Here is a 14025-nt window from a genome sequence, read left to right on the forward strand (position 1 = left end):
CTGCAGAGCTCGACCTGCTACAATTAAATGGCTCCTACACACAAGGGTATTTGAATCTCCTTAGAGTTGAGACTCGCTTATTTTACAAGAAATAAACTCGGTAAAATATCATGCTAGTAATAATTTTATGTAGCATACATTCCTACTCCTAGTCTGATCTAGAACAAACAAAAATTTTGCAAAATGGCTGCTCCTCCTCCTTCCCCACAAGTGAAAAGTGTCAAATTTACACTCAGAGACCCTGTACCCTTGACCCTGCCCGGCCCTAAGAGTGGTCACGTGATCCGGAGCAACTGTCACGTGACTGAACTGAACCCATACTCAAGAACCGTTACATACATATCATTCAGAAACTACTACTCCCACACTCTGTCAGTTAAGTACCTACCGCAGGAAAAGGCTCTTTCACAACCGGAGAGCTGGTGTTATTGCTTGAAAAACTACGTATTAATGAAAAGTGGCCCACACAGCGAAACGGGTGGACAAGATTGGTTTAATATCGAAATTAATTTGAGCGACGTTGAAAGGTTAAGGCTCATCTTGAGACAACCGTCGTCAAATTGGGAGCAATTTCATATCAGCGACATACAGCTTTATTGCAAGGTCTATTCCCATTCTGCAGAGACTGATACTCATTCTGCAGAGATTGATACTTGTTCTGCAGAGACTGATACTCATTCTGATAGCATGGAAATAGTTGAAAAGATGTTAGAAATAACAAGACGATTATCAGAAAATAATTAACACAAAAACACAACAGCGAGAGAGAAGGATTTAACATCAACTATTAATTACAAACATGCAAATAGTCATACACCAAAATGTGTACTAATTCATTCTCATTATTATTATTATTATTAATAATATAAAGTCAGTTTTTGTCTGTAATTTCGTAAAATACAAATCTGAGACGTCTTTCCGAAAGTCGTGAATGTGTAGCAATTACGTACGTGTACATGCAAACCACGCCCACTACTGAAAGAGTTGAATCCTATGCATGATGACCTTTCGACAAATTGGACACTGGTCGACCTTTTGAGAGCAATTGGAACAAAACTGATGGCCGCAGGTAAGAACAGTGTTACGAGGGTTTTCACAACAAATCTCACAAATGCTAGGGGACGTGGCAGAAATGGGGGCGGAGCTTCCAGGAGGACCCGCCCCCACAGGAGATATGACTGCTGTGTCTGTAGTACTGGTATCAGCTATAGAGATAATTAATTGATGGGCGTGGTCAATGAACATTAATGACTCACTTAGACCGATTTTCTTTTCAATTGTTTTTCTACACTCGCTACACCGTTTCATCCTCTTGCAGCAATCTAAAGTAAACAAACAAACAAATAATGACAACAAAAAACAACAACAATATTCAATTTATTACCAGGACAAAATTTATGCTGACAAGGCTCAAGAGTGACAGTGGCCACTTCTTCCTCGCACATCAGACATTTTGGACTTATTTCTTCTATACCTTCTAACTTAACCTGAGAGAGAGAGAGAGAGAGAGAGAGAGAGAAGCACTCTTAAAATAAATATTTTAAAAAGCATTACAATTATAAAAATTACAGCACAATACTTGATGTATGTGGAGCAAAACTTTCACAAATTACATTGCTAGTACCGTACCCTTAATGGCAATCGAAAATTTTGCTGAGCTTTTATTTCATGATTGCATGCATATCCACCAAAAACCGCAAAAATTTTGCCTGTCAAAAGTAAAAGTTCTATACGACACCTACTTTACATTCCGGGCACTTCTTTGCTCTCTGTGTACATTCGGTGCACAGAACCTCATGACGACAAGGTAACAATCTCAGAGTAACCTCTTTCTCACAGATAATGCACTCGATGAATGAAGAGGAGGGAACAGGGGGGAGGACAGGAGGAGTAGCTTTAACCGGAGCAGGGCTAGTATCATTAGCTGTGGCACTGTGACCATTCGATGGCTAAAAGGAGAGATTGAAATACATGTGTACATGTACATGTACAGTGTATGTGGTAAGGTATTGGATTCTTACTGTTTGAGGAGCTGGTAGTATTGCCAGTGGGTGAGTGGTGGGTTGAACTCGTTTTAGTGAACCGTGAAATGTACTAAAGAAATACAAACATTAATGAAATCTGTAGTAGATGTATACATACACTCTATACTGTACATGTGCTGGTGTTTTTGAGTAATTTAAAAATTTGTAAAAAATTCAATTTTGATTGGAATCAGTTCAAACTTTCTACACAACATAAGTACATGTATATGTATCAAATAAAGTTATAAAAATGAGAAATTCTCTCCTAGTCATTTTTGGCAAAATCTGGCCCGAGACCCTGTACTATAGTACAGGGACTTTGCCTCAATTTTGGAGCAACTTTAAAAATTCGTAAAAAATCCATTTTGATCGGAATCAGTTCAAACTTTCTACGCAACATAAGAACATGTATATGCATCAGATAAAGTTATAAAAATAAGAAATTCTCTCCTAGTCATTTTTGGCAAAATTTGGCCCGAGACCATGTACTATAGTACAGGGACTTTGCCTCAATTTTGGAGCAATTTTAAAAATTCGTAAAAAATCCAAATTTGATCGGAATCAGTTCAAACTTTCTACACAACATAAGAACATGTATATGTATCAGATAAAGTCATTAAAATGAGGAATTCTCTCCTAGTCATTTTTGGCAAAATTTGGCCCGAGACCGTGTACTATAGTACAGGGACTTTGGCCCTGATTTTGGAGCAAATTCAAATTTGATAAAGAATATGTATACACGTACATGTGTGCATGAGAAAATGTCATTAAATATTCAGGCTCTGCCTACCTAGGATACTTATCTTTGTCATCAATAAACTGTGTGATACTAACTGCTTTCTCAGGCGAGCATATGCTTAAAGGTGCGTTCCCCTTATGGTTCAAGATGTATGGATCAGCCCCTTGCTGTATGAGGAAACAAGCCTGAAGTATGGAGACGCGATCAGTAGCTTCCTCTGAGACCTCTATACTATCATTTAACTGTAAGGGAAAAGTGTGAGGGAGAGAGAGAGAGAGAGAGCGAGAGAGAGAGAGGGGGGGAAAGAGCAAAAGGGACAGAGCTCAAAATTTAAAAATGGCTACAATTCTTTACCTTTTTAAGTTGAGGTGTGTCACTGCCCAGGGCACCATCGGTCTGTCTAACCATCGCCATGTGGAGGGGCGTGTCTCCATCGTGATCCTTAATGTGTTACCATGGATACCATAATTAAAGAGGCGTGGCTTACCTGAACGTTAAGTTTAGCACCGAATCCAATCAATCTCTCAACTACCCTGACATGACCTTGATGAACAGCATAATGGAGAGGAGTGGATTCATCATTCGCCACGCTATCAATATCACACGCCTCCTAATAAATATTAATTAAAACAAAACCACACCCACTTCATGAATATTAATTAGTACACAACCACACCCACACTATGAATATACTTACACATTCGGCGATTGTTGTGGCAACGTCTAAATGATTATTAAGACAAGCCAAATGAAGAGGAGTCAGTCCATCATCTTTCTTCAAATTAACACACTCTGGGTTTCTCTTAATAAACAAGTCCACGCCCCTGTAAGGCGGAGTTATTTACTAATTGGTGGGTGTGGTTTAGCTTACGGTAGAAACCCAATTCGAGCGGCCTCGTGTAGCGGAGTGAAGAGTCTGAAATTAACGAGAGAGGGATCTCCCCCGGCATCCAGCAGGAGCACAATGGCTTCCAGTTTCTGTGCCAATACTGCACAATGTAATGGAGTATTACCCTCAGAGTCCTATGAATTATAAAGAACATGTACACTGTACATGATGTGTATTGATTGTATAGGAGGTAACTTGGGGTCATATTGATACCAATTTGTCAAAATACATGTACATGTACATGTACACCTTACATGTAAAACATTATTCGACTGCACATGCTCAATGGCACATGGCCCCATGTACATGTATTCAAACCCGTCAATCACCAAAAGAGTAACAATTTACTATAATTTCACTGCTCCAAAATTACCAGTACTTGTACGTGATACATATTGACATATACATGCACATACACATACATGTACATGTTAAGTTATGGCTATGTACATGTATATTTATCATCATAAGCATGTTATTTCCTTCCTTTATTTCACTCCTCTCACTTACAGCTGCACTGAGGTCAATGTTCTGGTCTCGTATCAGAACCTTGAGTATGCTGGTGTGACCCTTGATAGCTGAGAGGTTGAGTGCGGTCATGCCACGCTTACTCCGAGCATTAACGTCTGCTCCATTGTCAATTAACAACTGGGCAGCTTCCTCTTCGTCACTACAGTTTAAAAAGGGTTAAATAAAGGGTTGTAAATATAGTTTAGAAAGGGTTAAATATTGTATAAAAATAGCGTTAAATATTGCTATAAATAAGGTTCAATATGGCGGATTAAAAACTCACCCATAGGCACATAAATGTAGAGGTCTGTCTCCGTCCTCGTCCTACATGTACATGTACATTATCATGTGACATTTTGAGGTAGTCATGTGATGTCTCTTACCTCTATCTCGAGATTGGCCTTGAATTCTAAGAGACACTTGATAATCTCAATATGGCCAGCAACAGCAGCACAATGAAGAGCGGCTTTACCAGCTGCTTTAGCATTGACCTAATAATAAAATTAAAAAAAATAATAATAATAATATAATAATCTTGTATTACCTCTGACGGGTGTTTTACGAGGAACTCTCTCAAAGCATTGGTATCATTAGCAGCTGCAGCGGCTACCACCACAGCAGGGTTCTCTAGTAGCGTCAATAGCCTGAGTTGGGTCTCTATATCGACTCCGCCCCCAAGCCCATCCAATAATCCATTGTCAGTATCAGCTATTAATAAATAAATAAGTCACATGATAGTCACATGATCTTACGAGGTGCTTCTGGAGGGTTTTCATCAGGTGCTGCGTTCATGCAGAGCGGATTGAAGGTCCATGAGCGACCATTGACACTGACCCTGAGATCACCTGATGGAAAGACTCGTACCACACGACCAGCTTGACCCAAAGTCTAAAAATAGATTTAGTCACTATTAATAAATATGAATCATGAAATTTTATTAGTCTATAAATAGAAATAAATAATTATTAATAGGTTACTATAAATAGGATTTGAGTTACTATTAATAGCAATACAGTGCACATGTATACGACACTTCGTTACTATAAATAGAAATCACCATTATACCATTGACTCACCAAAGCCATGTCGTCTACCCAGCCGCCGTGGTCCTCTTGAAGGTCGTGCACAAGAGCTATGTCGTCAATTATTTTGATAACGTCTCCAACGGCAAACTGGGTCACTTTGGTAAGAGACGCAGGATTAAGGGTCCATGTCCTGTTGTTGGGGTAACGGACTCTGATGTCACCTGAATCAAGGACATTGTGGACAGTGCCCATTTGCTCTATTAGCTGGGAGAAGAGAGAGAGAGGGGAGGGAGAGAGAGGGGGGAGAGAGAGGAAGAGAGGGAGAGAAAGAGAGGGGGGAGAACAGAAGAGTTTAAGAACAAATACAATGACATTTAAAATCATCAAAATCATTTCAAATACTATCTAAATTATGCACATGGATGTTTGAAAAAGAGCTTCAATCATCAAAAAACTAGGACCACCACCTTCATTCTCTTACCTGGGCCATGTCGTCATTCCATCCGCCATGTCCTTCCTGAAGAGCCTTGAAGACATCAACGTCCAACTGAACACGGACTTGATCACCAGCTGCAATCCCTCCATCACTCCCTTTACCAGCTGGAGTAGCTTTTGTATCATATATATCCTTTTCTTGTATCTTCTTTCCAAGAACTGGAAGGTGATCTGGGAAATAGTAGCCGTACTCACCGGGAGTGATCGCCTTAATATCAACCTAGTGATTATTAATTATTATTATTATTATAAATGTAAGTTAAAATCCTACTTTTCCTTTGTGGCCAACTCTATAAACATTTTTCTTTCCTCCTTTTTTCCATTCTACTTCGGCAACGCTTCTCTGCATATAAAAAGAGCAAATGAAAAAGAGTCGATGTTTTTAAAAAATGATATAAAAGATGACAAAATTCAAAACTCACAAAAGTGTCTTTCTCCCAGCCTTTTATAGTCACCAAATGACCAATGTTTCCAATCCCACCTGTAATGAAAGCCACACCCATTAATAAATGCCACACCCATTCCCTTACCGTCTTGATCCCCCCAAAGCCAATCGTATCCCCTAGTGACCTCAGCGTCCTTGAAAAGACCCTTAGCAACCAAACGGGAGCTGTCACACCTCAGTGGTAGGTTAACACTTAAGAGAAAAAGAGAAGAAGAAAAGTAGAAAAGTATTTTTGATTTTAGAAGCAGCGAAAAAGCAGCTGCAACTTACAAGGGTGCCTCCGGAGCTTCTTGTAGTATGAACTTGTGCTCCATGCTGTGCTTGCTGCTCATGTAGCAAGAGAAGCAAAGATCGAAGTCAAAACAATTGACACACTTGTATCTGAGGCCCTCTATCCCGTTCTGTCTGCAGCTGTCACAGGTAATGTTAGGATGACGGACAGCTAGAGAGAGAGAAAGAGAGAGGAAGAGAGGGGAAAAAGATAAAGGTGAAGAGAATGCTTCAAATATGTACATGTACATATATGTATCTCTTCTCTTACCAGCTGGTGCATTATCATAGAGTAAAAGGTCATACTTCCCATCAATCCCACACCTGTAGTTACACCTTGAACCGTTGTCCCACTGTACTAGGACAGCACGAGGGGTCACTAGGGAGCTACCCCCGTCCTCCGAAGAAGCAGGAGTGGTGTCGGCCGTTCGTACTTCAACGACGGTACCAACGTATCCCTCGCCACCATCCTGTTGACCCCACTTCCAGTCAGGGCCACGTACCACGCGTACTCCTATCTTGACGTCCATTCTGACATGACACAAACTGGAAAAGGCGGCTTTTAAATATCAATAATAGAACTATCAGGATCTCTATTGATATATAATGCTTTATATGGACATATAAAGGTAGTTTTTATAATCTTACGCTTGGTATTTCTTTGCTTGACTATCTTTCTCGGCCTCAAAATTGTTATTGCTTAGGCAGCCATTTTTTGCTTTGGGGAAAGCACCTAAATCAAAGAAGGCGTGGCTTAATTATTAATGAGCCACGCCCAGACTGAGCCACACCCTTCATCAACTGCAAACAATGCATGTAACGTGGAGTCGTGGACTACATTTATTCCTTAATTTCTTTTAATGATTTCCTGTAGGCTGTTCTAGGGGTCACTGGGTTCATTCAAATATGGGGCAATCTTCTTCTTCACCTCTTGCTGCTGCTAAGACTCCCCGTCCCTCTAATGCTGAGAAGAGATATGCCAGCCTGTACGAGGTAAGAGGCAAGCTGCAATAAGCACCCTACTCGCCTTTTGCTATTGAAAGGAAAGAGAATGTATAAAATAACACTTATTGTTTGTTTAGGAGCTAAATACTGCTGAGGGAGATGGAAAGAAAGCAGAACCAGATGTCATTTTTAAAGTAATCATTATAACCTGTAGAATTATTATTATTATTATTAATTACACTACTTCTATCCCCCTGTTTATTATTATTATTATTATTATTATTTTTATTTTTATTTTTATTTTTATTTTCTCAGACTCGTTTCAGCAACTACTTTGGAGGCCCATGCGTCAAGTTTGGGCAGTATCTTCACGACAGGTTGTTCAAGGATGTCGGATTCGTTGATAAAGAGACCTTCGTCAAACAAATGAAAACACTTTCAACTTTATTAGGTACTTAATTAATTAATTAATATTCATTATTATTAATTAATTATTAATTGTAGACGTAACTTCAGTTCTATAACTCACAATTTTTCAAATTAAATATTATTTCTTACAGCTGGTGATTGTCGCCTTCACGAAGCCGAAAAATACTTCTTTTATGTTTTCTCACACGGCGAAGAGAAATTGGACCAAAAAAGTTAGTTTTACTATAATTATTATATTCCTTATTTTTTAATTTTATTTAGGTTTGGCGGAAGTAATACACACAGCCGCCATGTTTGCACTAGTAGTTGGTTCTGATCTTCATGAGAGAGCTAAAGTTCCTCGGGACCATCCCATCATTTCATCTCTTGTTTCCGCATCTGTAAATATCACCCCAACAACTCTCTGCCACTCTTTCTTCCTTTTTAAAATGTCCTTTGGTTACTTCTCTTTCTCTCTCTCTCTCTCTCTCTCTCTCTCTCTCCCTCTCTCTCTCCCCCTCTCTCTCTCTCCCCCCTCTCTTTCTCAGATGTTAATGACCGATTCCGCTACTCACGAGCTAACAGCTGCTCAGTTTGCTGTATGGATGACCGAACACTGTCCAAGACTACTTGAGGGTCTACAGCACTGGACCGAAACACTACTACATGGAGACCACACAGATGACGATAATGTAATTGTATTGCAATACAATTTACTATTATACCATATATTCTTTTTATTGGTATTTTTTTTCTTTTTTCTTTTTCTTTATTCTGCAGTCAATGCATACCCAGTATCAGCTTCCTTGTCCTAAGATAGAAGAAGGCATGGAGGAAGCTGATTTACATTTGCTAGTTTGGGCTCTCTCTACCATCATACCGTTAGCTTATCTCGGACACAGGAGCCAAGAGAGTTCTCTTCAGGTAAAAGTCCTTGAGGAAGGGCAGGGTTTCCCACAGGATCTTGGTATAGTGCTCAACTTTTTGTCAACAAACAATTAAAGTTGCTCTAAAACTTGGCACAGGGTATTTCACCAAAAAATTACTCTGACAGAATTCTCCGTTTTAATAGTGTTTTTTATGCATATACATGTTCTTGTGTTGTGTTTAAAGTTTAAGCTGATTTTTTCTTCCTCTCTCTCTCCCCCTCTCTTCCTCTCAGTCTAGTAACAAGCATCCAGTAGGTGGTACTTGGATGTTACTTTATTCCAGCAGTCGCGACGGGTTGAGTTTCACACGGTTTATGTCACTGTCGTCAGATTATCGTGACCCCTCTATACTCCTTCTGACGTGTAGGGATAGAGCCGTGGACGAAGTGAGACAGTTTGTGATTGGAGTAGATAAAGAATGGAGGGATGGGTCCCACTATTGGGGAGAGGATAACTGCTTTCTACTGGAACTGGAGCCATCTTTTACTTTATTAAAAAGTAACAGAGAGAGAGAGATTGTGTTTTGCTTTTTGAATAATGCATATGATGATTAAATCACTAATTTTCGAGTCATTTTTGGCCCTTGGAGTAACACCATGATTTGGTGCCAAAAATAATTCTTAAATACAAATATATTACTCTCCCTTTTTGTCCTTATGTATCAACCAGAGGGAGCTAAATTGGTATCTCTGAATGAGAAGCAGCGTGGGTTTCCAACTGGTATTAGATTCATGTCAGATACCTCATACAAGGAACCACTTCTTGTGATTGACTCAAGTCTCAACACAGCAACTTATAAAGGAAATATTACACTTGATATACAGAAAGTGGAGGTATAATTAGAGACAAAGAGAGAGAGGGAGGGAGAGAGAGAGGGAGGGAGAGAGAGAGAGAGAGAGAGAGAGAGAGAGAGAGAGAGAGAGAGAGAGAGAGAGAGAGAGAGGGAGGGAGAGAGAGGGAGAGAGGGGAGAGAAGGAAGGATATTTATGATTCTTGTTAAAGGTCTGGGGTTGTGGAGGGAAGGAAGCAGCTGAATCACAAAGGAGACTGAGAGAGTGGGAGAAGAAGGAAAGACAGAGGAGACAAAAGGTAAAAAAATAATAAGTTTTTTATGTACATCAATTACCAAATTTTTGGCTGTTAAAAATTTGTCTGGGAATTATGTTAGATCATTGAAATTTTCGCTCTACACTTGTGGGTGGTAGAAACGTCTAATTTTAATAACGAATATTAATTTGAAGATTTTGGCGAAATTTTTGTTTGGAGCTATACGATAATTATTATTGTTTAATTGTGCCTTGAGCTCCACCCACTTATAGATTTTTTTGTTACTAAAAATAGATACACAGAGAAGATTTGAAAGAAATGTGGGAGGAAAGTCCTGATCGGTACATACTAGAAATGGGCGGAGTCAAAGTAAACAATCCAAAAGAGCAACAGCAGCAATAAACAAATTAATGACGCTAAATTATTGTGTGTTTTTAGATGACAAATTGAATTTAATTATTGTCGTTATTATTATTATTATTAAAATCTAAAAAAAATAAAGTGAAAAATTAGAAGAAAAGTTGCAATATAAAAGTAAAAGGAATCGTTTGGGGCAGAGAAACATTATAAATAATAATAATAATAATGTGAAAATGAGAAAAAATTAGGGAGATTCATTTTAAAAAGAAATGAATGAAATTGAAGAAAAGTTAAGCAGAGAGAGAGAGGAATTGAAAATTAAAGAAAAATTTTTGAATAAAGATATAAAGGAATAAACTAGAATGAACGATGAGAAAAGAAACATCAATGACATTAACGTGCATATGTGAAGAGGAGAAATGGATAATGCGTATAATAGCCTGAGCATAAGGATTGGTATTAAGAGAAAGAGAGAGGAGATTAATAAATATTCCCATTCAAATATTCAACGAATAAAATTACTGAGTACGGAGAAAAACGAAAATGTAAAAGAGAGAGAGAGAGGGAAGAGGAAAAATGTATTCTAAGGAGACGATGATGATGACGAAGGGTTAAGAAACTCCTCGGCTTCCAAGTCCATTTTAGTAGGCGATATAATTCGTATGTCTTGATTCTCAATTGGTTCATAGAGTAACTCGTCGTAGAGGGTCACGTTGGAGTTCTTTAGCTCGTTGAGAGCCCCACAGTGAGAGACGACTAGAGTTATGAGGTTTTTCAATAGCGGACGATCAGAGCCCCAGTGCTGTCCAAAACTGAAGAGGGCGTAAGGTTTAGGTACTACGTTTGAGCGAGTTTCTAAAGAAGTTTTTAATTCCGGGAGAAACCCGCTACGAAAATCAAAAACCTTGACTTTTTCTTCTTTTTCGAGCGACCCGGAGTTTTTCATCGGAGAGGATCCAGAGTAAATGACAGTCCGACATAAAGCCGTCGCATACACTGCCCCCTCGCTCGCCTCGATTATCAGACCCCTCTTGAGGGTTCTGAAAATTTCTGTGGAAAGGGGGCTGGGGTGGCGGGGAGATATTGAGAGCTGGTGGGCGCTAAGGGGTCCAAAAAGCATCTCCTCTTCCTGAGGAGAGAGGACGTCCCTGCAATGGAGGGGGCCATAGAATATCCTCAGTCCTTTAGAGCAGTCAAAAGTCTCCATGTGTACTGTGATGGAACCATACATGATACGAATTGTAAGAGCATTAGGATCTAGGGAAATAAGAATAAATGGAAGAATTATAGTTAGTTGTACGGTATAAAGCAATGCTGATTTTTTGAGGAAAAATTCCATCAATTTCGTCAGCTTTTTGTTTCGTGAATATATCAGTTTACTAACTAACTTCTGCATTCTATAGCAGGCAAATCTTAATTTTTGATGGAATTTTTTCTCAAATAAAATTTGGTATTATATATATATATTATTGTAATTAAGTTACTCACTGTTTGCAAATTGTGCTGGCGGCCATCTTACTCTCCCAGTCTTAAGGGGCGGGTACAGAGGTACTCCTAGCACTTTATTCTCGGCTGTTTTAGGAGAAAATACGTAATTAGTGGGCGTGGCAATGGGCAGGGCATTAGGAGATAGTATCATAGGAGATCTTGCAGCAACATTGACCTGTAGCGATTAGAAGAAAATAATGATTATTAGTTTGAGCTGTTTGTGACAAATATAACTTTCAAAAATGAAGGGTTTTATCCTTTTTGATTTTGGAGAAATTTTGGCCCGAGACTATGCACTATAGTACAGGGACTTTGGCCAGGTTTTTGAGTAACTTTAAAAATTTGTAAAAAATCCAATTTTGATCGGAATCAGTTCAAACTTTCTACACAACATAAGTACATGTATATGTATCAGATACCACTATAAAAATGAAAAATTCCCATTTTTCATTTTTGGCGAAATTTGACCAAAGGGACTTTGGCTCAATTTTTGAGTAACTTAAAAAATTCGTAAAAAATCCAATTTTGATCGGAATCAGTTCAAACTTTCTACACAACATAAGTACATGTATATGTATCAGATAACATTATAAAAATTAAGAATTCTCACCTTTTCATTTTTGGCAAAATTTGGCCAAAATCCCTGTACTATAGTACAGGGACTTTGGCCCAATTTTTGAGTAACTTAAAAAATTCGTAAAAAATCTAATTTTGATCAAAATTAGTTCAAACTTTCTACACAACATAAGTACATGTATATCTATCAGATAACATTATAAAAATGAAGAATTCTCTCCTTTTGAATTTTGGAAAAATTTGGCCCGAGACCATGTACTATAGTACAGAGGCTTTGACCAGAGCAACTTAAAAAAAATAAAAAATCAGCTCAAACTTTCTATGAAACTTAAGTACATACATGTGCATATAAACTATAAAAAATTAGTATTAAATAAATAAATAAATAAAATAAATAAAATAAATTACTTCGTTAGCAGACGATGGAGTCATCGATCGCTCACTCCCCCCACTGGTACTACCGTAGTTTCTCTGCCGTGGAAGGACAACATGTGTCTCATTATCAGGGGGCGTGTCTAAATTAGTACGAATAGTATGAGGAATAAACGGACGGTATTTTGGGATCAAAGTTGGACTAGGAGTGAGAGGAAACTGCTGAGCTGTCGTGGGTGTGGTTTGGATGGTAGCGACCGGAATTGGAAAAGAAAAATTAGCTGCACAGGTAACTATCGGAACCAAATGTATCGGAGCTATAGGTACATGTAAAAAACATTAATACATTTCGATGACGCCATATTTAAGTTACTTGTTGGTATGGGCGTGGTGGGCGTGTCAGAGTTAGCATAAGCCACACCTCCTCCTAGTGGTAGCTCCAGTTTCGGGCGGATACTTCTCTCGGGCGGAGTCCCAGACTGGAGCTGCATCATTTCACTGTAGTGGATAATGGGGCGACGCCTTTTCCTCCTTCGGCCTAAAAAATAACAATATTATTATTTAATTAAAATTATAGTCTAGTATTATTACTATTATTGCAATATAAAAGTTTAATCATTTATTATTATTGTTGTTGATACTACTACAAACATTATGTCATTATTATTGTTATTGTTATTGTTGATATTACTATTTTATTATAATAGCTAATTGTTGTTACTATTATTATTATTGTTATTGTTATTATTGCCCTTCATTTATAAGGCTTCATGTATATGTACACACATACACACACTGGATGACAACAAGGACTCATATTAGTTACCAGGGGATGATGACGGTAGCATTTGGTACACTCTACAGTCTGGACCCTCAAGCTCCTTCCTCTCTATAATGTCCTTCAATCCGTTCAGGGCGCATCTGAAATTAATCTTCCAAGTTGTAACGTCTGAGCCATCACCATATTTACCTAGAGAGAGAGAGAGAGAGAGAGAGAACTTAATATTACCATGCATGTTTAATTGACTACCAATAATATTAATAACTATCAATAACTATTCATAACTATTCATGACTATTAATGATTATCAATAACAATTTAATAATCATATCAACAGTAAACTATTATTAACTATTATTAATAGTTAACTAACCAGAGTGTATAGCCCATTCCTTAAACAGTGCAGCGTCTCTTTCCTGATTATAGTCTCTCTTTTTAGCGTGGACCCACGGGACTCTAAAAATGGCCGCCTCTTGATCCATCCACTCCAGCCCCATGAACCGACCGCTATCAATCATACGAACTAGCCACTCCCTCATCCTCTCCGGCCTCTCGCCATTGTGGGCAAGGCTAGAGTACTCTTTAGAGGGCGTGGGGGTATGGTTGGTGGGCGTGGTGTCGTATATATTATTAGTACATGAAGCACCTAAGTTAATAACACCTGGAAAGAAGGAGAAAGAGAGAGGGAGAGGGGGAGAAAGAGAGAGAGGGAGAGAGAGAGA

General features: G+C 38.6%; 4 protein-coding genes across 5 annotated transcripts in view; 2 read left to right on the plus strand and 2 right to left on the minus strand.

The window, feature by feature from the left end:
• The first annotated feature begins 8 nt into the window (after positions 1-8).
• On the plus strand, positions 9-920 carry LOC105316798 (uncharacterized). The gene is made up of 2 exons (XM_011411998.2): positions 9-100; positions 153-920. The coding sequence occupies exon 2, from the start codon at positions 184-186 to the stop codon at positions 742-744; it is 561 nt and encodes a 186-aa protein (XP_011410300.1). The 5' UTR covers positions 9-100; positions 153-183; the 3' UTR covers positions 745-920.
• LOC100633376 (E3 ubiquitin-protein ligase MIB2-like) lies at positions 689-7132 on the minus strand. Its single transcript, XM_019993419.1, has 23 exons — positions 7046-7132; positions 6669-6990; positions 6398-6569; positions 6213-6319; positions 6105-6163; positions 5954-6025; positions 5669-5902; positions 5239-5451; positions 4915-5050; positions 4707-4870; positions 4546-4653; positions 4446-4486; positions 4163-4322; positions 3635-3786; positions 3461-3587; positions 3251-3373; positions 3118-3204; positions 2815-3005; positions 2022-2094; positions 1743-1949; positions 1385-1487; positions 1257-1322; positions 689-1205 (listed from the first exon to the last, which is right to left on the minus strand). Exons 2-23 carry the CDS (start codon positions 6925-6927, stop codon positions 973-975), a joined length of 3087 nt encoding a protein of 1028 aa, XP_019848978.1. The 5' UTR covers positions 6928-6990; positions 7046-7132; the 3' UTR covers positions 689-972.
• A 133-nt stretch (positions 7133-7265) lies between these two features.
• On the plus strand, positions 7266-10182 carry LOC105316799 (restriction of telomere capping protein 5-like). The gene is made up of 11 exons (XM_011412000.2): positions 7266-7390; positions 7480-7536; positions 7658-7793; positions 7903-7983; positions 8033-8151; positions 8299-8442; positions 8531-8674; positions 8913-9177; positions 9349-9512; positions 9682-9768; positions 10021-10182. Exons 1-11 carry the CDS (start codon positions 7304-7306, stop codon positions 10126-10128), a joined length of 1392 nt encoding a protein of 463 aa, XP_011410302.1. The 5' UTR covers positions 7266-7303; the 3' UTR covers positions 10129-10182.
• Positions 10173-14025, minus strand: part of LOC105316800 (interferon regulatory factor 5-like) — a 7647-nt gene continuing 3794 nt past the window's right edge. For both annotated transcript variants that reach the window (XM_019993429.1, XM_019993430.1), the window contains exons 5-10: positions 13677-13964; positions 13349-13492; positions 12896-13060; positions 12559-12839; positions 11575-11749; positions 10173-11343 (exon numbers count right to left, since the gene is read on the minus strand). In XM_019993429.1, the coding sequence (XP_019848988.1) occupies positions 10670-11343; positions 11575-11749; positions 12559-12839; positions 12896-13060; positions 13349-13492; positions 13677-13964 (1727 nt within the window). In that variant the 3' untranslated portion in view covers positions 10173-10669. The remainder of the gene's footprint in view (positions 11344-11574; positions 11750-12558; positions 12840-12895; positions 13061-13348; positions 13493-13676; positions 13965-14025) is intronic.

Source organism: Amphimedon queenslandica, unplaced genomic scaffold, assembly GCF_000090795.2.
Source record: "Amphimedon queenslandica unplaced genomic scaffold, v1.1 AMPQUscaffold_13495, whole genome shotgun sequence".
Lineage (NCBI taxonomy): Eukaryota > Metazoa > Porifera > Demospongiae > Haplosclerida > Niphatidae > Amphimedon > Amphimedon queenslandica.

Coding starts and splice junctions, on each gene's coding strand:
- LOC105316798 (XM_011411998.2), top strand. CDS start 184: ATGGCTGCTCCTCCTCCTTCCCCACAAGTGAAAAGTGTCAAATTTACA.
- LOC100633376 (XM_019993419.1), bottom strand. CDS start 6,927: ATGGACGTCAAGATAGGAGTACGCGTGGTACGTGGCCCTGACTGGAAG. Junction 6,570..6,668: donor CTATGATAATGCACCAGCTG/GTAAGAGAAGAG, acceptor CTCTCTCTCTAG/CTGTCCGTCATCCTAACATT. Junction 6,164..6,212: donor GCTTTGGGGGGATCAAGACG/GTAAGGGAATGG, acceptor CTTTCATTACAG/GTGGGATTGGAAACATTGGT.
- LOC105316799 (XM_011412000.2), top strand. CDS start 7,304: ATGGGGCAATCTTCTTCTTCACCTCTTGCTGCTGCTAAGACTCCCCGT. Junction 7,537..7,657: donor AACCAGATGTCATTTTTAAA/GTAATCATTATA, acceptor TTATTTTCTCAG/ACTCGTTTCAGCAACTACTT. Junction 7,984..8,032: donor AGAGAAATTGGACCAAAAAA/GTTAGTTTTACT, acceptor AATTTTATTTAG/GTTTGGCGGAAGTAATACAC.